The 25444-nt window shown below is 43.4% G+C and overlaps 1 protein-coding gene across 6 annotated transcripts in view; it reads left to right on the top strand.

Annotated features, from left to right (window-relative positions):
* ralgps2 (Ral GEF with PH domain and SH3 binding motif 2) overlaps nt 1-25444 on the top strand; it is a 178392-nt gene that overhangs the window by 32706 nt on the left and 120242 nt on the right. For 4 of the 6 annotated variants that reach the window (XM_084067240.1, XM_084067238.1, XM_084067239.1 and 1 more), the window contains exons 2-5: nt 12504-12598; nt 15944-16068; nt 17285-17392; nt 24795-24845. In XM_084067240.1, the coding sequence (XP_083923366.1) occupies nt 16015-16068; nt 17285-17392; nt 24795-24845 (213 nt within the window). In that variant the 5' untranslated portion in view covers nt 12504-12598; nt 15944-16014. The remainder of the gene's footprint in view (nt 1-12503; nt 12599-15943; nt 16069-17284; nt 17393-24794; nt 24846-25444) is intronic. The other 2 variants (XM_084067237.1, XM_084067236.1) reach the window with 2 other exon arrangements.

Genomic DNA, 25444 nt, shown 5'->3' with positions numbered 1-25444 from the left:
AGTGTGTTTTGTCCTCTATCAATTTGTCCCCAAAATTGCACCGAGTGTAATAATTAGTGCATACACAGTAAAATCCCCATTTAACACAAATTTATGGAACTCAACCAACAGGTGGTCCATTTGGTTTGGAAAGAGCTGCTGTCACTAAGCAACAAGGGCACAAGCGTGTGGCGTTTGTGAGCCGCCTTGACAAAACTACTGGATTCCTCGAAGTCTTAATATGCTGCCTATCAAACACAGAATAACAGCAACACACGTCCTTGTCCTGTGTGGGTAAACATAGGCTCTATGCACAGCAGCCATATTATCGCTTCCTTCACAGGTGTTACCAGTGATACTAATGAAGGCTCTGTTCCATTTAGTGTAGCACAGTGGTTTGAATTTCAGATTTCCACGACCCCCACTCACTCTGAGAGTGTACAAATGGAACCAAATGGACCCGTAAGGGTCCATTTGGTTCCATTTGTACGCTCTCAGTTACACACCCGTAAAGGGCCATTTGGGAGTGTTTCCAGTGAGCCAACATGCACAATATCAGCACCCTGAGTCTGTCTGACCAGAATGGAACAGAGCCTTCATTAGTATCATTGGTAACACCTGTGAATGTCTTACAGTATGGCTGCTGTGCATAGAGCCTATTACTGGGAATTTGTGCAAATGTAAAAAATAATGCCGGTAAACATAGACATCTAAGACGGTGTGTATGCGGACATGGAGCGAAACATAATTATTTTGCTGCTCGCCATACACTACGTACAACTAACATTCTGTCCCCGACATGTACAGTACATCAGTGGACCCCCAAATTGACACTTATTAGCCCGCGGACCCCCATTTGTAAAGATATGCCAAGGAACCCCCATAAGAGCAGATTTTTACGCCTCTAGCAGTGATTCTCAGCCATTTTAATTTGAAGTGCCCCCAGTTTGACATGCATTAGGGCTACGGACCCCCATTTAATGGCATTTATATCTCTCAGAGTGAGTTACAGACCCATAAGGGTCAATGTAGTTCCTAACTATCAATCATTTAGCTGGGGACCCCTTGGAACTCCCTCAAGGACCCCTGGGGGTCCCCGGACCCCACTTTGAGAACCAATGCAGTACATTGTTCCACCATACCCATGGATGGGCTGTTTCCAGTCTCTGGCCTCCAGAAGCACGTCTGAACATCGGCGGCATGTTAAGTGATGGTGTGAAGAGGCTGCTGTTGGGTCAGTCATGTTCCCTCTCTTCTCCGCGCGCGCACACACACACACACACACACACACACACACACACACACACACACACACACACACACACACACACACACACACACACACACACACACACACGCACATAACGGCGCTGCTTGTGTACGTGTGCTGTCGGACCTGCTGGGTGACAGCAGCGAGTATCGACCTGCTGTCAGTGACAGCCGTGCAACCACATGCTGTTTGACCATGTGTGTGTGTAGTACTGTGTACGACGTGCAGGTCATTAGAGAGTGTGTGTGTAGTGTGTACGACGTGCTGGTCATTAGAGAGTTTGTGTGTGTGTGTGACAGTGTGTGAGCGGCCCTGGCCCGCCTCTTTGCTCCTGATCAATAGTGTCTGTCCTCCCCTGGAGGCACAGAGTCAGGATTATTATGTCTCAAGTTGGGTCTCCATCTGTGGCACACACACATCATCGCTGACCAGATGTAGTGAGCTTTTTGCTAAATGATGTATTGTAGCCTATAGCTAAGGTTAGCAGGTAATGTGTTATCGCTTCCTGTATAAATGGAGATCACTGTACAGTACTCCGTTGTACTTTGCAGAAGTGTACCGGGTTTACTGTAGACAAAAGAGGGAGTCGAAAGCATCATTTATGCTCTATGGCACAACGATGTCGCTCGTCAAAAAGGATCAGATTTTCATCTTGATTTCCGTTTTTTTTGGGGGCTAGTGAAAGTTAGGGGTATGGTGTGTGTGATGTCAAATGTGAGCTTAGCCATAATCACAGTAATCCTCAATCATATTCCATCATATTCAAGGGCTTTTAGAGAGAAATGAGACGGACTCCATAGGGCACTGCAGAGGGGAGGTGTGTGTGTGTGTGTGTGTGTGTGTGTGTGTGTGTGTGTGTGTGTGTGTGTGTGTGTGTGTGTGTGTGTGTGTGTGTGTGTGTGTGTGTGTGTGTGTGTGTGTGTGTGTGTGTGTGTGTGTGTGTGTGTGTGTGTGTGTGTGTGTGTGTGTGTGTGTGTGACCAGCTGATGCTTGTTGACGCTTGTTAATGTTGACATCAAGGCAATTATGTTTCTGCACTCATTTTCAGAAGAATTTTCCTTTTGGTCCTAAAAAACGCTGCTTATCAATGAATTAATTAATCGATAATTTGCATCCCTACATGCCACAGAGCATTAACTAGGCTTCACATGGCCCTACTTACTTAGTTGTTAATATACCAGGACTCATATTTGAAATGGTGAAGGGGGGACATGGTCCAGGACTCCAGGTTTATCATAGAGTTGTTTCCGATACCGAAACCAGTATCGGAAAAGCTGCCGACACTGCCTAAAAGCTGGTATCGGTAACGTCATTTATGACATGATGATATGATATTTACAGTAATAAATGATTGTGTCTTTTGAATGCTTCAGTTGATGTTGCAGGTCACTACTGCTGTTGCTGTATACTCTTACTGTACTATTTGCATTACATATTTTTCTAACTTGTAGCTGCACTTTAACACATGTATTAATGGAAGTGTTATGTATTCCTAGATCAGTGGTTCTCAAACTTAAGAATTTCAAGAACCCCATAACTCTTGACAGTGTGCAAATGGCACCAAATGGACCTGTGGGGTCCATTTGGTTCCATTGTGTACACTCTCAGAGTTAGAGACCTATAAGGGTCCATTTGGGAACCCTTGTCAATGATCCCATAATATCCCTGGACATCACTTATTATCACCTAGGCTGCTAATACAGCCTGACAGTGTACCGAACGACCTTTGCTACGTGTCACTCCCCATCTCTCTCTCTCTCCCCGTTTCCTGTCGGTCTACTGTATACTATCAAATACAGGCAGAGAAAAAAAAGAACCACTGTCCTAGATTTCTTCCTTTTTTTTGACACACTGGTATCGGATCGGTACTTTGTATCAACCAATACGCAAGCAGTGGTGGAAAAAGTACTCAAATTCTTTACTTAAGTAAAAGTACCAATACTGCAATATAAAAATACTCTGTTACACGTAAAAGTTCCAGAGTAAAGAATTTACTTGAGTAAAAGTACAAAAGTATTGGCATCAAAATGTACTTAAAGTACCAAAAGTAAAAGTACTAAATATTTGAAAATAGCCGATCTACAAGCTCACAACGCGTCGCGATGCGACGCGTTGTGAGCTTGTAGATCTGCTGTTTTCAAATAGCCTAGGTTTAAAATAAGTTTAAAGTGGTTAATGTATGTTTCATTATATCATGATTTATATCTGAAAAGTAACTAGTAACTAAAGTTTTCAAGTAAATGTAGTGGAGTAAAAGTACAATATTTGCCTCTGAGATGTAGTGGAGTAGAAGTAAAAGTATTGGAAATTCGAAATACTCAAGTAAAGTACAAATACCTCAAAATTGTACTTAAGTACAGTACTTAAGTAAATGTACTTAGTTACTTTCCACCACTGTACGCAAGTTATAGGTATCAGACTCAGAATCGCTATCGGGAAGGGAAAGACGGTATCGGTACATTCTGTAGTTTATTACGGGTTTAGCCCAGTGGCGTAATGTCTCTTATAACCTTCACATGACAATGGCTGGCTGTGCTCCTGATCTGATATTTAGGCTACTGTATATAATGCAAAGTTTGTCTAAAAGAATACAGCGTTGACATTGACCCGGTAGTCCTTGCAGGCAGCCCTGACAGTGGAGATGGCGTGTGTGTGTGTGTGTGTGTGTGTGTGTGTGTGTGTGTGTGTGTGTGTGTGTGCATGTACATGTTGCAGTGTATAATTAGGCTGTGATTTTGTGTGTGTGTGCTTTAGAAAAGATAAAGCGAGCATAGCTTAACCCATACAATCCGGGATTGCATCTGTGTCATGTTTAGATTTCTTTAGCTATTAAAAGAATAGCAGATCTACAAGCTCATGGTGCCGCGCAATGAGCTTGTAGATCTGTTATTTTTGAAAAATCTTACATTTGTGCAAATCTTTTGAATGTATATTGTTTTGTAACTCAAATGTTGGGTAGCAAAGATTTGAGTTACAAACGTTCACTTAAAAAATATATATATTCAAAGATTTGCAAAAAAAAATCATGATTTTTCAAAAAAATAGCGCGGCACTCTGTGCCACGCTATGAGCTTGTATATCTGCGATTTTTTTTGAGTAGCCCAAAGAACTCTTAAAAAGTGACACAGATGCGTTCCCGGTCTTAATGGATTAATGGGTGTCATATCCCCCCCTCCCACTCTGCTCAGCACACTGACCCACTTTAGACTGGCTGACTGGTGCATTCTGCGGCATGCTTTACAAATGCATGAGGCATTAACCACTTAAAACGCTCTAGACTTTGCTAAACTAGACCTGAACTGGCTCAGTCTGAACTTGGACTGCTTTTTTTCCCCCCTCCTCCCCGTCTACACACCAGATCTCTTCACCAAAAATAGCCGATTTACAAGCTTTGCCACACATTGTGTGAGCTTGTAGATCTGCTATTTATTTTTTTTTGGCTAACGTTCCCTGTTCCCTCCCAGAATATGGATGCTGGGGGTTCCAAGTGGTTAAGGAAAGGTTGCTGGGGGAACGCAACAACGAATGAATGCATGTGCACACGGAAAAAAAAAATCTCTTTCTTCTTCTTTTTGAAACCGCTGTCCCGTGTCCGTCTGCCCTTGCTCTTTCTTTCTTCTTTTCTTCCCCATTTTTTCCTGCATTTTTTTTCTCTTTAATTTTTTTCAGATAACACTGTGTAAATTGGCCAGGGATCTATTTTTGTGAGCCTTGTGTGAGGGAGAAGAACGGGTGGTGTACTCTACTCTCAGGCACAGCACGATCCGAGTGGAGGAGGAGGACGAGGAGAGAAAGGAAAAAAAGGAAAAGCATGTGGGCCGTTAAAAAGATGTCTGAGATAGAGGTTGTCAACATTTATCAAGTTTTGTTTGTTTGAAGAAAATGGGCTAATTATGCACGTTTGTTGTTGATCCAATTTTCCCTTCCACCTATTTTGAATGCATAAGTACTACTCTGAGTAAGAGTGCTTGAAAATGTAAAATAGAGTAAACGATAAACATGCCAGTCCTAGAATGAACGACATGCAGTGGAATCAGTTTACCGTTTTAGAGTCCAGACTTACCTACATTAACCCATTAAGACCTGGAACGCATCTGTGTCACTTTTTGATTTGAGCTAAAAAAAAGCATTATTTGACACTTTGGCTATTTTTGAAAAGTCGTGAAAATGTGTGCAAATATATTGTTTAAAAGCGAACATTTTGAACTCTATTCTTTGCTTTTGGGGGTCCCTGGAACAACATATTTTGAGATGGGAGTCGGCGGCCAAATACATATCATTTTTGGGTGTCCTTGACATGAAAAAGTTTGAGAACCACTGATATACTAACATACGTTTTTTTCAAAAAAAATATTTAGAAGACATTTTGTAGAATCGGCTTCAGGTCTTAATGGGTTTAATGTGAGATCCGAAGCTTTATGAGAAGAAAAACCCAAGTTGGAATATATATAAATATACGAGCCTGTTGGCATTCCTGTTCTCCCCAAAAAATATCTGAATCTGTATTGGCCTTGAAAAATCCATATCGGACGATCTCTAGTCAAGAGACAACACTGTTATTGCCGTAGGCAGCAAGCGAGTATGGGAGCTCAACACGACACAGTGCAGTGCTGTGTGAGTCGTGCTGAGAGATTAGTGTTAAAGTTGGTGATTTCCCCCAGTGTTAATTTACTCACACAACAGTGCATGTGACGGTGGGACTTCTCACATGACCGATCCATTTATCCATTTTGACCGTTGCCTGATGACACACATGGAAACTAGACTTTGACTGGGGTCTGTTTATTGGCTGCATCTAATTGTTTTCATAATCTATTGATGTATCTGTTGTTGTTTCTTTCCCCCGATAATCTTTGTAATTGGTCATATAGACGAGACAGAGTCCGGTCACCCTTTGGATGATCACAGGCGGGAGGAGGGGGGCATGAGGCCTTGTCTGTTTGGGGGCAATCTGGGAACCCAAAGCCAAATAAAAAGGGAAAACCGCGCCCTCTGCTGTTTTTTTTACTCTTTCACTTGGCTCTGGGGGGAGCTGAACGGAGCACCCGTGCGCAATGGAAACCGGGGTTTTTGGTCTGCCCTCAGGGCTACACTTCCGGTGGTGCGCTTATGTTTTCATTCCCACTAACAATGTTTCTACACGGAACTCTTAACACCACTTCTCCCAGAGAACATGGATCGTTTCGGTTATACGCCCACTTGTTTCTATGATGAAAGAGCAAGTTAAAATGTGAATATCTTTCCGTGTTTTTGTCTGCTCCGGGGACGCTATTGTTAAATGAGTTTCGGTTTGTTTTCAGTGGGAAGCGAGAGCACAGACGGTAAATTGGGGGTAATCAAACATTTTGGACATGTTGCAGAAAATTAACTTGTTTTCATCCTCTATCTGCCTGCATGCTCTCAATGTGACATCAGTCCAACTTGTCATACAGGAAGGAGAACATTTCATACTGACATTTTTCAAGAGGTTTCAATTATAGCGAAATTAGCCAATGTACAAGCTCACAACCTGCCACATTGCAATGCGTCGTGAGCTTGTAGATCGGCTATTTGAGCTTGTAGATCGGCATACTTCTCATACCACTATTCGTGGTATGAGAAGTACAGTATGCGGCAAACTGACATGTGTGTGCGCTCAGCTTTTGTTAGATATAAGGAACCACTGATTTAGGCCAGTGGTTTTCAACCAGTGGTCCGGGGACCACCAGTGGTCCTTGAGGGAGTACTAGGGGGTCCCCAGCGAAATGAGTTAACATAGCGTCACAATCATTTTAACCACTTAGCTATGGCTATTCAAAAATAGCAGATATACAAGCGCATAGGGCTTGTAGATCTGCTATTTTTGAAAAAAACCTTGAAAAAGTCAGCATATCTTTGAATATTTATATATTTTCTAAGCGAAAATTAACTGATATCTTTGCTTCTGGGGGTCCCTGGCACAAAACATTTCAAGTGGTGGTCCGCGGCCAAGTGTATATCAATTTAGGGGTCCTTGGCATGAAAAAGGTTGAAAACCACTGATTTAGACCATACAATGGTCGTATTATGAGGATATACAGTTCAAAATGCAAGTTATCCGAAACTGAATCGCAACAAAAATATCACATACTGTATCTGATCACTTCGATGACGGCTTCAGAATTTATGGACGTTTTACCCGACGACACACTGACTGAACCTCGATGGGGGGGGGGCGCTCATAAACATCAGGTCCCTGAGTGTGTGCATATTAACATGGTGGCTTGTTGCTCCACTTGTTGGGACAGAGACGGAGGCGTGAATAAAGATGTGTACGCATGGAAAAAGTAAATGAGATTAAGACGGATTAGGGCCTAACGTTGGTACGGTTTGGGTCTGTTCTCCCTGCAGGGCTAGTGACTTACACTAGAGCAAACGGCTGTTTGACAGGTTCTAGCTTCCGGGAAACGTCCCGTTTTGTGTGTCTGGAACAATAGAGACCTATTTATCTACCGGGGGGGCGTGGGGGGGGGGGGGGTCGCTTTGAAGTCACAGTGTTCTTCTGGGTTACTTAGGAAATAATGTTTGTGAGCTGATGACGTCGAGAGAGAGAGAGGGCAGCGAGATAAGGAAAGAAAGCTGACCCGGGCCAAAGGGACGGGGATGGGGCGTGGTTTAAAGAGGGCTACACATTCAGGGCTGCTGAGGACAAGAATATAATGGGTCAGTGCTGCGTAGAGGGCACGCCATGCGCGCGCGCACACACACACACACACACACACGCGCGTGCACACACACACACACACACACACACACACACACACACACACACACACACACACACACACACACACACACACACACACAGTAGTGTTGATTTTGACAGCAAATTTTGATTTAGTTTTAGTCATATTTTAGTCATCTGAAATGTTTTAGTTTTTGTCTAGTTTTAGTCGACTAAATATCATAAGATTATTAGTCGACTAAATCTACAGTTGGTTTAGTCGACTAAAATGTATTTCGGCGGTGCCTTGATGGCGTCATAATGGCTGATTTTACACTCGGTGTGCATGCTGAAAATAGCCGATCTACAAGCTCACACTGCGACGCGTTGTGAGCTTGTAGATCTGCTATTTTCAGCATGCACACCGTAGCGCAAACCAAGCATAAAATGACTTGTCTTTTAGTTCTACTGGATCTCTTCTCCACTAGTCTGTCTCTAACATTTTAGTCTAGTTTTTATTTGTTGACGAAATTGTCAACATATTTAGTCTTAGTTTCAGTCATCATAGCTTAGTTTATATTTAGTTTTCGCCAGTGAAAAAAGGTAGTCGACAAACATTTTTCGTCATAGTTATAGTCGACGAAACCCCCACACCCCCACACACACACACACACACACACACACACACACACACACACACACACACACACACACACACACACACACACACACACACACACACACGCACAGGCCACCGGACGATACCATAGCTGGCTCTTCTCTGTCTTGAGGCGCAGAATGTGTGTGTGACAGTAGCCTGGGAACACGCCCGGAGAACGTTAGGAAGGGGGGGAGTTAGGAAAAGAAGGAGGGCGAGCGAGAGGAAGCGCCATCAGAACGCAGCATAACACCTCAGTTATACTCTGTTGCGTGCCTTTGTGTCGTGAGCTTGTGTTATCTGTCTGCTATTTACGGCATGCAACACCAGCGTTGCAAATCGACTATAAATCGGGGCTTTACCGTGCAATATAGGATGAGTCACATTCAGGTCTCGTCCCCCCCCCCCCCCCCCTCCCAACCACCAGTGCAAGCTCCAACCCGTCCGCTTCAATCTGTAACCTCACATCACTCGCCGTACTCTTCTTATGCCCCCACCCCGCCCCGCCCCCCCCCAACATGCACACAACAAGTCAGTCAGTCATCACCTCTCACTCACTCACATAATATTCCTTTAGCTCTTCTGTAAACGTTACTCAGACCTGAAGCTGAAGTAAACCTGCCCCTTCTTTCTGCCTGACTGTCATAACGGATGAAAACAGAAAAAATGACTGGAGGGGGGGGGGGGGGGGGGGGAGGGGGGCCCTGTAGCGTCGTCAACAACACGTGGTATTATGTCACCTTAACACACGGCACATTTCAGCTCGGGGGAGAGCCAGGGTCAGAGAGAGAGACGGGGGGGAGAGGGGGGAATATTTCTTGAGGTGTGGTGGGGGAGAGCTTTAAGAGCTGGCCGGTTTGAACTGGACTTACGGGATAGCCAAAACCTGAGGGCAGGGAGGGATGGACGGAGAGGATTTTTTTCTGCAGTTTGACCTGACTGCTGTTTTCTCTTAACCCATTAAGACCTGGAACTGTGTCATTTTTAGATTTGAGCTAAAAAGCATTATTTTACACTTTGGGCTATTTTTGAAAATTCGTAAAAATGTGTGCAAATCTTTGAATATATATATTTTTAAAGCGAACATTTTTAACTCAAATCTTTGCTTCTGGGGGTCCCTGGAGCAAAATATTTTGATGGGGGTCCGCGGCCAAATACATATAGTTTTGGGGGTCCTTGACATGGAAAAAGATTGAGCACCACTGATATAGAAACATGCGTTTTTCAGAATACTGTTGAGATTTAGGAGACACGTAGAATCGGCTTAAGGTCTCCAATATTTTAGCATGTGCATGTTTTCAGAGTAGTACCGATACCAGTATCGGGGGGGCGGGGGGGGGGGGGAAGCTGCCGATACTGCCTAAAATGCTGGTGTCGGCGAGTGTGAGTCAATCCCATGCCACTCCGATACCACGTCATTTATCACAGTGATGATATGTCATTTGCACACTCAATTATGTAGTGTTTTTAATGAGTCCGTTGATGTTGCACTGCTGTTTTATACTCTTGCTGTATTATCTACATTATTATTTTACTAACTTGTGTGTCGCTGCACTTTGACAGTTATTAATGGAATTTGTATTTATTCCTAGATCTAGTGGTTCACAAACCTTTTTAACCCATTAAGACCTGGAATGCATTTTTAGATTTGAGCTAAAAAGCATTACTTTACACTTGGGCTATTCAAAAATAGCAGATATACAAGCTCGTAGCGCGGCACTCTGCTATTTTTGAAAAATCGTGAAAATGTGTGCAAATCTTTGAATATATATATATTTTTTAAAGCAAACATTTGTAACTCAAATATTTGCTTCTGGGGGGTCCCTGGAACAACATATTTTGAGATGGGGGGGGGGTCCGCGGCCAAATACATATCCATTTTGGGGGTCCTTGACATGAAACATTTTGAGAACCACTGACATAGCAACATAAGTTTTTTTCCAAAAAACTGTCTAAAAGTATTTCGAAGACATTTTGTAGAATTGGAACCTCAGGCCTTAGTTCAAGGACCATGAGAGATACATCTCTACACGTTATGTGAGTTGTATAGAAACACACGGGATGAATGAGGTCATTGCTGATGAGTAGCTCACCTCAGAGACGAGGGAGCAGAGTGACTGACGGCGAGGCAAGTAGGAACAGGCGACAGACACAGCCAGCCAGAGAGCGGTATTTACACCGCTCCGGCTACAGTCCCCCCAGCCTCCCTCACTCGCTCATCACTCACTGTGCTGTGCTGTGTGACAGTGACACAGACTATACAGATGGTGAACTTGGCCTCTGGCTTGGAAAGGCAGCCACTGTCTCCTTGGCTGCCCTCGTGTTTTTTTTTGTTTGGGATTTTCAAACGCAGATTATTTTTTGCACCACACACTGAAGCCGGATTGAATGATTCAATCCGGGAATGCATCCGTGTCATTTTAGAGTTTAGCCATTATTTTATAATTGCGCCACGCTATGAGCTTGTAGATCTGCCATTTTTGAAAAATTATGAACATTTTTGACTCAATTGACTTTGCTTCTGGGGGTCCCTGGAACAAAAATATGTTATAACGGTGGTTCTTAAACTTTTTCATGTCAAGGACCCCCTAAAATATATCTATAGGGACCCCCAGAAGCGAAGATTTGAGTAAAAAAATGTTCGCTTTAAAAATGTATGTATTCAAAGATTTGCACACGCATTTTCACGATTTTTCAAAAATAGCAGATCTACAAGCTCATAGCTGAAGCTATACTCGGTGCCGCGCTATGAGCATGTAGATCTGCTATTTTTGAATAGCCAAAGAAATCTAAAAATGACACAGATGCGTTCCCGGTTCTTAAAGGGTTAACAAAGCCCTGAGATGATGATTTGTCACTTTGGTCATGCGTCACTTTTTTTGGTCAAGGGTGTTCGTGCATATCTAGGCCAAGATTGAATCCATTTCCTGGGCACTTAATGTCAGTGACTGGAACACTCCCAGCGAGTTTAGTTTGCACGACGATGACCACCAAGGCATAGATGTCGTAGATAGCAGCCGATACCGTATAGATCGCAGCTGATAACACCACCATGCACAATGGCCAAGGACTGTCTGCCATCATGCAGCATCTCTCTCTCTCTATCTGCAATCAACTCCTCTGTCTGTTCCACCACACTACAGAATCAGGTCATTCCTGAGAGCAGTGAGACACCTAGTGGCTAATGTCAGAAAGACACGCCGTGGGAAGTCGATGGAGAGAGGAAATTGCACAGAAGAAACGCAGTCCTTTTTTCCATTTTTCCCCACACTTGCGTTCTAATTAAAAAGACCCGCCTCTCTCTTCTTCCATCCGTTCCTCGTGATGTCTGTGGAACGACATCGAGAAGCTTCGCTCCATACAGTCTAAAGACGGAACCTAATGCAATTATATACACCCTCGCAACAACGCCAACTGCTAGTAGCGTTCGAGTGTAGTGAGTGCTTTAGGCTCACGGTTATTTTGGCAGCACACTGAGCCTAGAAGTCTCCCCACTGCACTCCTCCCAACACTGTGTGTGTGTGTGTGTGTGTGTGTGTGTTTGTAGGGAGTATTATTTATGGGATTTGCCTAATGTTTAGCTTGCATCAGCCAAACTGTATCCTGCAGATTTAATTCATTGTCATAAAACAGCGGCACAGAAGATGCTAGACCCACCAGAGAGCAGTAGTACGGGTTCAGCTTTTTTTACCCTACCTAGCAACAGCTGTTTGGTTCGTTTTAGAAGTGCCTCGATTACTTGTGCTCTCAGAACTGCAGTAATTGGATTGTTTCCTGTAAGTTTGTTTCATACCGACGGCTGTGTATGTTTTCTTTGTGCGCAGATGAATCATAGACAGTGCCCCCCCCCCCCGCCCCCCGCCTCTCTCTCCCATTCTCTTTCTCAATCTGTTTTAATCTTCTCTCTCCAACAGAATTCTATAAAGAAGACACACTGGACTGACTGGAGCTACAAAGAGGGGGCAGCCAGAACACATCTCCAGCACTATGCAAATCTGACACAAAACTGGTAAGTAGTAGAGCCATTCCAAAGTTAACCACTTTAAACCTGTCGTCCCTTTTTTGGGCGTGTCGTCGTGAATTAGGTGAAAATCTTCAAAATCTTTCAAATATTTTCAAAAATAGCAGATCTACAAACTCGGCGCATGACATCCTTTACTTCTAATTTTGCACAACACCGTTTTTTCCCAAGAAGCACCAGTGCTCCAAAATCTAGGAGCAATATTATCTTAACCCATTAAGACCTGGTCACTTTAGATTTCTTTGGGCTATTCAAAAATAGCAGATATACAAGCTCGTAGCGCGGCACCGAGTGCCGCGCTACGAGCTTGTAGATCTGATATTTTTGAAAAATCGTGAAAAAATATTTTTTTGATTTTTTTTCAAAAAACTGTTAGGATTTAGAAAATTCTTAGAAGCGGCCTCAGGTCTTAAAGGGTTAAAATCCCAGTGCTACATTATTATGTCTATGGTCTATTTAGTGTGCCTGGCCCCGGGTCGACAGGGGAAGTGTAGCTGTTGTGCAACAACATATACATTGTTAGTACCCAGCCTCAGTGAGGTTGCCTGCAGATGTGTTCTGGGGGAGTTTGAGGGGCAAAACCACCATCGTAAATTAAGTGACATGTCCAGAGCCTCTCCTGCAGAAATATCAGTCGATTTTAGTCATTTGTATTATGTAGTCATTATTCCCACCAGCAACTCCCACAAACAAAGCTATCCAAAAAACGACATAGCTAGCCAGATTTGAGCATAATATTGAGAGATGAGACACATTTCCTGCATGGGACTATCCTCCTGTAATTCGACAAAGCTCTGTGTGGGTGGTGAGGCCAAAATCGTGGTGAGGCCAAAATCTCTTCTGCCCGGTTCTCCTCACAGCCATTGACCATTACCATGTGCACGGAACGGCGAAGCTTGTTTTTCACTTTCCCTCAAAATGTCAGCTGTTTATTAACGTTTTTGTGTTCGCTGGCTCCCGGGTTGCCAAATCATGTGCGCATATCCCCCCACGGGTATGGTCTAGTAGTTCTTTGTAATTGAGAGAAGGCCGTCTTCACTGAAAATTGGCACTTTTCAAGCAAAACCTTCCCCAGTGAAAAACTGTGTGTGTGTGTGTGCATGCATCCAAAGTCTCCGAGGGGTATTAATGCTCTGTTCACTGTTCTAAAAAGCCTGAGACAAAAGACATGTACCTAGGTATTAGACCACAGAGCTAATTACAGTCGTGAAGACATACAGACTTGTAACAGAACAGACTGGGGGACAGCTTCCTGTGTAAACACATACTAGCATCAAACGCTGCCGGTCCAGGGGAGGGAGGCTGACGTGACTGTAGTGGTGTTTACCGTTGGCTTGACAGAACGTAAAAGGTTGTGCCTAATGGCGGCTCTGCAAGCACATTTAGGCTGCAACCTTGAGCCAGCCACACACACACACACACACACACACACACACACACACACACACACACACACACACACACACACACACACACACACACACACACACACACACACACACACACACACACACACACACACACACACACACAGAGACTCTCTTGGAACTGTGTCTTCAAATGTTATCTCCATGATGCACACCAGGGTCGTCCAGGGTGGAGGAAGTGTCTATTTTAGTCCTCCAGTTCTGCTACATTCATCCATATCGCATGGGCGAGCTCTGGAGGAAGTCTTGAAATAGTATGTTAAACACATTTCTTACACAAATCCAGTCCCAGAGGTTAAAAGGTCTTAAAATGTAACTTAAATTTTGACTTTTGAATTGATCATAAACCTGCATTATCATGCTGAAAGTTCAGAATAGGTCAGGAGAATAGATCTAACAAATATTGTCCTTTAAACTTGACTGGTAACCAATTTTAACTGACTCTTTTGAACACAGGCTGGTGAGGGCTAATAGATTAGAGCATTTTATCTGCCACTCCTGTCATTTTTACAAGCCAAACTGTTTTTTGTTTATTTGAATGCAACAGAACTGGCTGATTTATATGCCATAGAGGATAGACAATCTTGCCATCCAAAGGCATTTGTAGGTCCTATTGTGTAAGTATTTAGCTGCTGGTGCAATGGAGAAAGTGGCTGGTGGATTTTGGAGCACATTCTACCAGTCAGTGTGTGGTCTGTAGACAAAAATAAGCGCAGGTTTCTTTCTCTCGGTGGATTCAGCCTGGAATAGAGAGGTAGGTGCACACACACACTGCCAGTAAAGCTGTCTCCTTGTGAGTCCCAAGCATAATCTCCTCCGTAATATGGCTGGCCTTGCACTGACAACTACTTTCCCCCCAATCCACTTCACATGAGATCCTGCTTAATTCAGAGCCCTAAGCCCCTTCTGTGCCTGTCTTCTTCCCCGTTGCGCGCTGTTGGGAGAAGGACGCCATGTTGTCTGAGTGTCCGTACATATGCCAGGCATAGGCTTACCGGAACACGAGCGAGATGATTTCACTGACGTCCCCGACCTGAAGAATAACCCACCATCGCATTGAATCCATATTCAATACGGAGTTGGAAGCTGCTCACATACCAGATGAACTGTTTTCCACCACTTGGAGGTGCTGCTGCTACGGACTGAGTGAACTGTGTGTGTGTGTGTGTGTGTGGGCGTGTGCGCGAGCGGAAACATAGGCTATGTTCAGATCGGCAGCCCCAAATCAGATTTTTTGGCCTATCCAGATCGGAGTCAGATTGCTTTTATCAAGGCTGAACAGCAAAAAAAAAAGAAGAATTATGGAAACACATTTTTGCTAGGTGGTTTGAGATCTGATTTCTAAAGATGTGTCACGGGTCTGGTCACTCGGACACGGGAAGCCTGATTTGTACTTCATCGTACGACAGCTCAGTGGAAATTGCCAGTCTAGTAGAATCTACACGTTCACTGAGAGATCTGATGTTCTGCTTGGTGACGTCTGAATCAGCGTGGCCAGATTATGTGAGAGAAACAAGCAACCAGGTCTAGGAAAACCAGCCCAAAAGAAGCGACTACGGGGGCCACAATGGCACTTTAACATATACATCGGCTATTTAAAAATAGCAGATCTACAAGCTCACAACGCGTCGCGATGCGACGCGTTGTGAGCTTGTAGATCGGCTATTTTCAAATAAAATCTTGTGGGGAAAGCATAATAAGCAGATCTGGCAACCCAGATCTGGATACACAATTCTGATCTGATCGCTTACAAATAACAGAGTGAACAGTCTATCCTAAAGATCGCATTTGAGAAACAAATAGTATTTGCCTGCGGTCTGAACAAAAGACTAAGTCACGTATGTATTGCAACTCTCTTGCCACTGCGTGTGTGTGATGATTTGTTTTTGACTGTGTGTGTCCACAGAGGGCTGGGCGGGCTTTGCTGTAGCTGAAGATGATGAGTGGTGTCCGGCACTACAGCTAGATGGTGCGGCAATGATGGACCTCACTAATGGCCAAACAATCATCACCAACCCCGCCATCTCTGAGGTGAGAGATGTTACCTGACCACTAGGCCTGTGACCAATCAGGACATTTTTACTTTAACCCATTAAGACCTGAGGCGATTCTTAAAAAATGTCTAAATCTCAACAGTTTTTTTGAAAAAAATCTGTAAAATATTTTTTCAAGATTTTTCAAAAATAGCAGATCTACAAGCTCGTAGCGCGGCACTCGGTGCCGCGCTACGAGCTTGTAGATCTGCTATTTTTGAATAGCCCAAAGAAATCTTAAAATGAGACGCAGATGCGTCCCCGGTCTTAATGGGTTAATGATTAATTGTCATACAAATAATTAGCGATTAACGCAATTTAATTGCGTTACTGGCATTGGACATTGGAATATGTAAATTACAATTTTTTTGTGTGGCTTTTAGGCTTCGTAATCAAAAGTTCCACAGAGCATATATGACAAATAACTGAAATATACAGCAATGACTGACGCACTGTATTTAATAATAATAAAACATTTTTATTTACCAGAAATGATCTACAAGCTCGCAACACGTCGCATCGCAACGCGTTGTGAGCTTGTAGATGAACCGCCATTTAGTATTATTTTTTTAAATGTTTGAAAATGTTTCAACATGGAAACGATTATGACGATAATGCAAAATATTTGCGAATACGTCAAATAATTGCGATTAGGAGATCATGTGATAATTGTAACAGGCCTACTGACCACACACACGCTACATTATAACTTCATAAATCCTCTATTTCTATATATATATGTGTAACTCTTTCATCCACTGATTATAAGTATTTATATTAGACTGGGGGTCTTAACTCATTGAGTGCCATTAACGTGTTTCACGTGTTTTTACCGCTATGGCGCAACGTGCCAATGACGTGTTTGACGTGTTTTTGAAAAAAAAAAAAAAAAAGAAGAAAAAAAAACATGTTCAGAACCCAAGATATCATCATCTGAAGATTTGCAGCTCCATCCACTCCTTATTTAGCGTATAACTGAAAAAGGCTGTACCTCGCTTCCTAAGCACTTTTTTTTTACTTTGAAAAAAACTCTGGCACTGGGACAAAATAATATTTTTAGAAATCTGGCAATTATGGCACTCAATTGTACTACCTAGGAGTATGTAAAAGAACAAAAACAAATAAACAAAACGTTAAAAAAAATAAAAAAGTTCTGGCACTCAATGAGTTAACTGGTGTGCGTGTGTGTGCGTGTGTTCCTTTCTTTCCTCCAGAAGAGCAGCAGCTCAGAGTCTCTGAGCGATAAAGGATGTGCAGAGCTGAAGAAGAGTTTTGACGCCGTAGTGTTTGATGTCCTGAAGGTCAGCCCAGAAGAATATGCAGTAAGTTCTGAACGAGAGAGAGAGAGAGAGAGAGAGATTAAGTTAGAGCCAGAGAAGTAAACGGAAAAAGACGGACAGAAAACTCTTATCTCCATATTTTAACATTTCACGTTTTTCTCTCGCAAATTAAAAGGTTAAAGGTTCAAATCGAAATACTTATATATTATTGGTTTCAGCTGTTACAATTCCAAGCATGCAAACATGACCCGCTTTAATTACTTCAGTAACACTAGTCATTGGGCTTAATGACTAGTATACAAATTCGGGTCTTTTTTATGTCCAATGTATTTGTATTTAAGTTTGTAAAGTTAACATAAGTATAACTAAATGCATTTGAAATTAAATAATGATGTTACTTTTCAGGGTTCCGATAAAAAAAAATAGCACAAAAACAATCTGGATACCAATTCAAAAATAGCAAAAATAGCCGATCTACAAGCTCAAAACGCGTCGCGCTGCGACGCGTTTTGAGCTTGTAGATCGGCTATTTTTGCTACTTTTGAGTGACATAGAATGACGGAATTAATTTACGAAAAAGTTAAAATACTGAGACAAGAGGTGTTTGCCCGACAGTAAATGCAACGTGGCCCTCTGGAGTGAGTGTGGAAATATAGTGGCCCTCTGCATCATCAAAGTTGCATCACCCCTGTACTACAGCATCACACACAAGTATCAAAAGCAGCAGATCTACAAGCTTGAAAGCGACGCGTTTCGAGCTTGTCGATCTGCTACTTTTGAATTTGAATCCTGAAAAGTAACAGTTTTGGACATTATGAGGTTTCCCCCCCGAACAGAGACGATATATATGCCCCGTCTTTTGACCAGTGTAAACACGATTCCTATTTTGAAGAGTGAACCCTTTGCAATCACCCTGAACGTGAGACGCGCGAGGCGGTACCGGCGGGGAAGGAAACGGAGGCGAGATGAAGGGATGACGGAGCAGAAAAGCGGGTCAGAGTTTGGATCAGTAATAATTGATGGCACTTGGCAGCGGCCATGATGGCAGACACTGATAGATAGATAGATATCCCCACCACGGCTGGCTCGGTGCAAACCTTTCCATGATGGCACTCAAACGGGAGTCACGTTACTGTTGAGGGAGGTTTTTTTTTTGTATTACCGTGAGTAGTGCTGACACCCAGGACTTTACCCCCCAAGGACTCTCAATGAAAGTATCTTATTCTACAGTTTACAGAGTATAATTGGCCCTATGCACAGCAGCCATATTGTAAGACATTCACAGGTGTTATCAATGATACTAATTAAGGCTCTGTTCCATTCTGGTCAAGAGCCAGGGTGCTGATAGTGCATGTTGGCTCACTGGAAACACTCTGCTACACCAGTGGGTCTACAGTTGGGGTCCAGGGACCCTCATGGGCTTCCAAATGGCCCCTTACAGGTGTGTAGTTATGGGGGTCGTGGAAACCACTGTGCTACACTAAATGGAACAGAGCCTTCATTAGTATCATTGGTAACACCTGTGAAGGAAGTGATAATATGGCTGCTGTGCATAGAGCCTATTGATGGGCTGTGAGCATGTGAGCTTATATCGATTCAGCCCCCTGCACTGCCTATTTTGTCCACCAGAGAGCACTCTCTTTCTACTTTGTACCTCCACCACCACCACCTGATTGGAGACATACTGGAGGCAGTGGTGGAAAAAGTACTGAAAGTCTTTACTTAAGTGAAAGTACCAATATAAAAATACTCTGTTTACAAGTAAACGTCCAGAATTAAAAATGTACTTCAGTAAAAGTACAAAAGTAATGGCATCAAAATGTACTTAAAGTGCCAAAAGTAAAAGTACTAACATTTTTGAAAATAGCAGATCTACAAGCTCACAACGCGTCGCGATGCGACGCGTTGTGAGCTTGTAGGTCGGCTGTTTTAAAATAGCCTAGGTATAAAATAGGGCTAAAGTGGTTAATGTATGTTTTATAATGTAATAATTTATATCTGCAAAGTAACTAGTAACCAAAGCTGTCAAATAATTGTAGTGGAGTAAAAGTACAATATTTGCCTCTGAGATGTAGTGGAGTAGTAAGTAAAAGTATAGACAATTGGAAATACTCCAGTAAAGTAAAAGCACCTCAAAATTGTACTTAAATACAGTACTTGAGCACATGTATTTAGTTACTTTACACCACTGTCTGCACATCCCCCCCCCCCCACAGTGATGTTCTGTCTGCTGGGCTCACGTCTCTACTTCTTCCCCACATGACGGAACAAGGCTCACTTTTACATGAGTCATTCATTTTAAAGGTGACCAGCAGCAGCAGTGTGATCGGCGCATTAGTAAACCTTTGATTGCTGTTCCTGGCCTCATCTCCTGTCTTAAGAAGAATAAACATCCAGTCAATCTTGTTGAAATTCAACGCTTGTTTATTCTCCCCAACGGCAGTGGAGTGACGCCGACGAGTCACCCCGGATTCTGGTTCTGTCTGGCGCCTGGCAGAGATGAAAAGGAATATCTTTTATGTTATTTTTTTGGGCATTAATGCTTTATTCAGATAGGACAGTGAACCGAGAGACAGGAAAGGTGGGAGAGAGAGAGAAGGGGGCATCGGATGGAATTTGAGCCAGTTGTGGCATGTGTACAGTATGTGGACATGCTCCTACTCGCAGATGACAAGGAATATTAACCACTTAAAACCCTAGTTACTGCATGTCGTTCGTTGACCAGGGTCCCCCGGGGCTTTGTCCTTGGTCCCCTCCTTTATTCCCTCTGCACCAAATGTCTTTGGTGAATATAGCTGCTCTACGAGCTCACTCGTCATGAGCAAATGTTTGCCTATTATGACGTGTCCAGAATAGGGACGCTAGGGTTCTTGTCATGTTTGCTGTGTTCTCCGTAGTTGGGTCAAAAGTAGGGGTGCAACAAGTTAATCGAACTAATTTATTTAAACAATCGACTAACAATCGATGAATGCCCTATTGTGGGCATGTCATGGTAGGGGCCAGCTCAGCGTATGAGTAGCACGGCTTACTGCACGGTGTGGCAAGTCGTGCGGTGATGCGCGCCGCCTCAGCAATCCATCTCCCAGGGGTCTAGTGCATTGTGAAACTTGGATAGACTCCCCCCGCGCTCTGGCTGACAATAAGCCTCTCTAGCCTAATACTACTACATTATAGGGGAAAAGTGAATTATTTAAAAAACAAGAAATGACCAAAGTCATAATAAAGCCGCATGCGGCAGGCTTTTTTTGCCCCAATCTTTTCATAGACCTGATTACTTGTTTTTTGGATTGCTTGTTTCTCTCGCCAAACCTGGCAACATTTAGCGTCGCAGATTAACGCTCTAGTGTTTTTTATATAAGTGGTGGCAACATTTTGTGACACCACACGGGTCTTCCCAACAATAGCTAAGATCGAAGTCAGTGTGAACATGGCCAAATAATAACTTAATAGCCAAACTAGGTCTAATGAAGCATGCTAGCATTTAGGCTAACCCTCCTGCCTAAAGCTCTCTCCCTTTCTCTCTCTCTGCTGCAAAGAAGGAGAGGCGGGTGCTGCAAAGCGCCGTCTCCCCATTGGCTTAAAGGGGGGGAAGTGTGAAGGACAGCCAATGACAAATAGGTGTCAAAGGAGGAGAGGCGGGTGCTGCAAAGGACCGTCTCCCCATTGGCGGGAAGTGTGAAGGACAGGACAGCCATTGACACTTAGGTGTCACTCAGGTGTCGGACTAGGACTAGTGCTGTCTGTAGAGCCGCTAGCTTTCAGCATGTGGCTAAAAAAATCCAAATTTATACATGTGTGGATAAGTATGAAATAATGCGTAAGCCAAGGGCTTAATCAATGAATCGAAAAAGTAATCAGCAGAATAATTGCAACGTCAATAATTGATGGTAAGTCAAAAGAATCTCCAAACAGATTTGTCTACAGAGTATCTGAGTGGAGCTGAGCGGGGGGGGAATGTTGCTCTACGCTCCAGGGGTCTGTTGTCACACTCGATATCCGCTCATGTTGATTTGCGCACTGGTCTCCTCTTTATTTATTTTGTATCATTATTTATTTATTAGGTATTTCCTGTGTGTCCGAAACACTTCCTCTTTTTGTGCACAAATGCGTCTCCATCAGTGTAGAGAGCCTAGATGGACAGCAACTATGATGCTAAACACGCCATACGACTTTCCTTTTTATGCAGGCATTGTCTTTTTTAACACATTGGCTGCCATCTTTTTTTTTTTTTTCCTACAGTAGACTGCCAGACTTTTTCAATGAGAAAAAAAAAGTACTTAGGAGCCGAGATACAGAATTTTTAATTTTTAAGCTACAAGGAAGTGGATGGGAGTCTAAATCTTCGGAAAATCATATCTCCTTGGTCTTTGGGTCTAATTGAAAAATTAAAAAAATGGCAGCGTGCGGGCTTTTGCGGAAATGAACGCAGATCTGCGTCCATGGCAGCCAATGTGTTAATAAGACGGGCAATATTAAATCCTGTGGGTTAATGATTAATCACCAGGTTCGAGAGTGATAGGGAGAGAGAGAGAGAGAGAGGGGGACTTGCATAGCGATTGTGTGTTTCAGTTGTGCGCTGTGCACTTCTTGTTGCAGTGTTGAGGATGCTCAAATATCTGGTGCGCGGCCCCGGACCGGAGCGGCTTGGAGTTCGCTCTTACCTTTTTTATAAACACACTCCCCCGCTACGTTAAAATTCGCACCGTGCCGCTCCGCTCCGCTCCGCTCACATGCTCTGGTCCACAGTGCCATGCAGGAGGCGGCATTGAATAGGCTCTATGCACAGCAGCCTTCACAGGTGTTACCAATGATACTAATGAAGGCTCTGTTCCATTCTGGTCAAACAGAGTCAGGGTGCTGATATTGTGCATGTTGGCTCACTGGAAATACTAGTGGGTCTCAAAGTGTGGTCCAGGGACCCTTATGGTTCCTTGAGAGGGTGTAACTCTGAGAGTTATGGAGGTCCTTGAAATTAAAAAAAGTTTGAGAACCACTGTGCTACACTAAATGGAACAGAGCCTTCATTAGTGTCATTGGTAAAACCTGTGAAGGAAGCAAGGAAGGGGCCCAATTTCTGTCCAATATGGCTGCTGTGCATAGAGCCTATTGTCTGGGAGATCCTGTCCTGAAATAACGGGATGGTTTTATGGCTATTTTGGGGGCACAGTGATGAATGCTTAAAGCGTCAATGGCTGCGTTTACATGGACAGGTTTATTCCACTTCAATTCGGAATGAATGCTCATTCAGAATAGAAATGCTCATGTAAACGCATCGGTATGGCCATACCGGTCTGATCCGAATGAAATTTCATTCGGGTTTGAAGGGCTGGTATATACCGATAGAATCGGGCTACATTGCCCATGTAAACGCACTGGTATCAGACTGGTATACATTTGCTCTTTTGCGCATGTGTCATTGGCTAGCGCGGTGCTTCTGGGTGGGGGGGGAGAGGCGCAAGCCATGTGGAGTCTGGCGCTCCAAGCCCAAGTCGCAGACGCGCGTAGTTCTCCGCCGACCGGCTCCTCCTCCGGGTCAGCAGCAAATATAACAGGAGCTGATTTTGCTGCATTAAACTCATCAATAGCAGACCAATGGCCGTAGCCAGGATGCGGTGTGCTTCCATTATCAAACCTTCTCTCTACCTTCTCTCTCTTAACTTGTTTTATTGTCTCTCTTCTCTTCTTCCTCATTTACCTATATAGCTGGCAGCTTTGATTGATTGTGAGCTGTGGCTTGTTATTATTTCTCTCTGGCAGCCTTGACTTAGGCCTTGGCTACACGTACATGGATCTTTTACTAAACGGATATTTTAGTCCTCCGTTTTTAAAAAGAATCCCTGGCCACATGACAAAGATAAACAAAAATCCCTGTCCACATGTAGACGCAGAAACGCATCGATCAGCTGCATGTTTCAATTTTATATCAGATTTTATATTTACATTTATTTTATAATTATATATATGAGGGGCCAAATACAAATACATTTGTAATCACATGTTAAGGCCCAATACTGCAATAGCTGCATTATTTTAATAGCATACGTGAACAGCATACGTGAACATAAACGAAAACAACATTATTAGGGCTCAGCTGCAGCGCAAACAGTAGCCATGGTTCACATGACGCTGTCGAGTCTCTGGTTTATAGTGGTGTTCGTTTTTTTTTTACATTGCCAACTCTCACATGTACATAAACGTTCAGATTTCAAATATAAAGTGCTTACCCCTGAGCCATGGATGTTACAAGGCAATCCGGACCGTGATAAGTACCCGTATCTCCCGTATTGTTCAATAAAAAGCATTTTAATCCCATTGCCGGCCATTTTCTTTTTCTGTTCTTTTATTTTGGTAATATATCAGAGTGCAATACACCTTCCAACCATTGGTGTCGCATGGTTGAAAGCATCGGAGAAATTTGGAGAAAATGGCCGACGATCGGATTAAAATGCTTTTTATTGAACAATACGGGAGATACGGGTACTTATCGCGGTCCGGATCGCCTTGTAACGTCCGTGGCTCAGGGGTAAGCACTTTATATTTGAAATCTGAACGTTTATGTACATGTGAGAGTTGGCAATGTAAAAACATCGAACACCACTATAAAGCAGGGACTCTCGGCACCGGGGCGATTGTGTTTTAGGACGACAGACCCCACATTCAATCTGTGTGCGCGCCGTGTGTTCTACTTGGCGCAGAGAAAGAGGGTTTTCGTCACACAGTGAATGAGCTACTTTTCCCACCACTGTCTTATTATTAAGTATGACATTATTTAGCCATAAATGAGCGTGCCTTGTTTCATAGACTGTAAGTGTTGCTCTCTCTCTCTCTTCATTTATTATTATAATGACCATGAGCGGTCCGGTGTTTATGTATTATTGTATTATTTATTATTATAATGACCATGTGCGAATGCGCGATGACGTCATCGTTTCTCAAAATCTCCGGATTACATGTCCACACAGATCCACTGAAACGCATGTTTTGGAAAACCTTCACTTATTTATCCGTTTACAAAAATATCCGTTTTAGCGGCCAAAAACACCGTTTGCGTGTGTCTGAAAGGCCCAAACGCACACAAAAATGTGCGTTTAGAAAAAGATCCATGTATGTGTAGCCAAAATTGTTATTATTCATTACCAAGGCTGCCAGAGGTAAATAATACATATGTTTACCTGTCAAACACCCCCGCCCCCTCCCCCCGTCCCCAACCTGGCCCGAAGCACTCTGCGCATGACCAGAGTTCTATTCCGAATGAATGCTTTGCTCATGTAAACGATTGAGGAACAGGAATACTTTTATTCAGGTGCCATGTAAACAGTTGGGTATACATTTCTATTCGGAATGAGTTCATTCTGAATGAATAAATATTGTGCATGTAAACGCACCCAGTGTGACCCAGCCTGAACAGTGGTCCTAACAGATGTTGGCTTTTGTCTCCCCACAGGGCCAGATCACTCTTATGGATACTCCTGTGTTCAAAGCCATTCAGCCCGAGGTGAGCAGACACAGAAGTGTGTGTGTGTGTGTGTGTGTGTGTGTGTGTGTGTGTGTGTGTGTGTGTGTGTGTGTGTGTGTGTGTGTGTGTGTGTGTGTGTGTGTGTGTGTGTGTGTGTGTGTGTGTGTGTGTGTGTGTGTGTGTGTGTGTGTGTGTGTGTGTGTGTGTGTGTGTGTGTGTGTGTGTGTGTGTGTGTGTGTGTGCGTGCGTGCGTGCGTGCGTGCGTGCGTGCGTGCGTGCGTGCGTGCGTGCGTGCATGATTCATACGTCTTTGTACTGTATGTTGACATCAGAATCATCTTTATGATTGGGTTGGGGGGGGGGGGGGTCGCGCGCAGCATCAATCGTATCAAAACACAGGAGTTGACTGCCAGTCAATGACATCACTGGCTGCTATTTATATATCATTATATCACTACATAATGTTATATCATTGACCTAAATGGCGTTATATTAACAAGGATAGGGTGATTAAAAAAAGGTTAGGTCAGTATCAGAAATAACTTTGGACAGGTGGGAAACATTAGTTAAACTTGCAGAGTGACGCATTACTTTACCTGAGTTACATCTTCTTGATAGATGTGCTTGAATGTTGACAC

The sequence above is a fragment of the Gymnoscopelus microlampas genome (assembly GCF_963454915.1).
Source record: "Gymnoscopelus microlampas genome assembly, chromosome: 9".
NCBI classification, from domain to species: Eukaryota; Metazoa; Chordata; class Actinopteri; order Myctophiformes; family Myctophidae; genus Gymnoscopelus; species Gymnoscopelus microlampas.
Note: the sequence above shows the minus strand (reverse complement) of the source record. Positions and strands in the feature narration are given on the sequence as shown.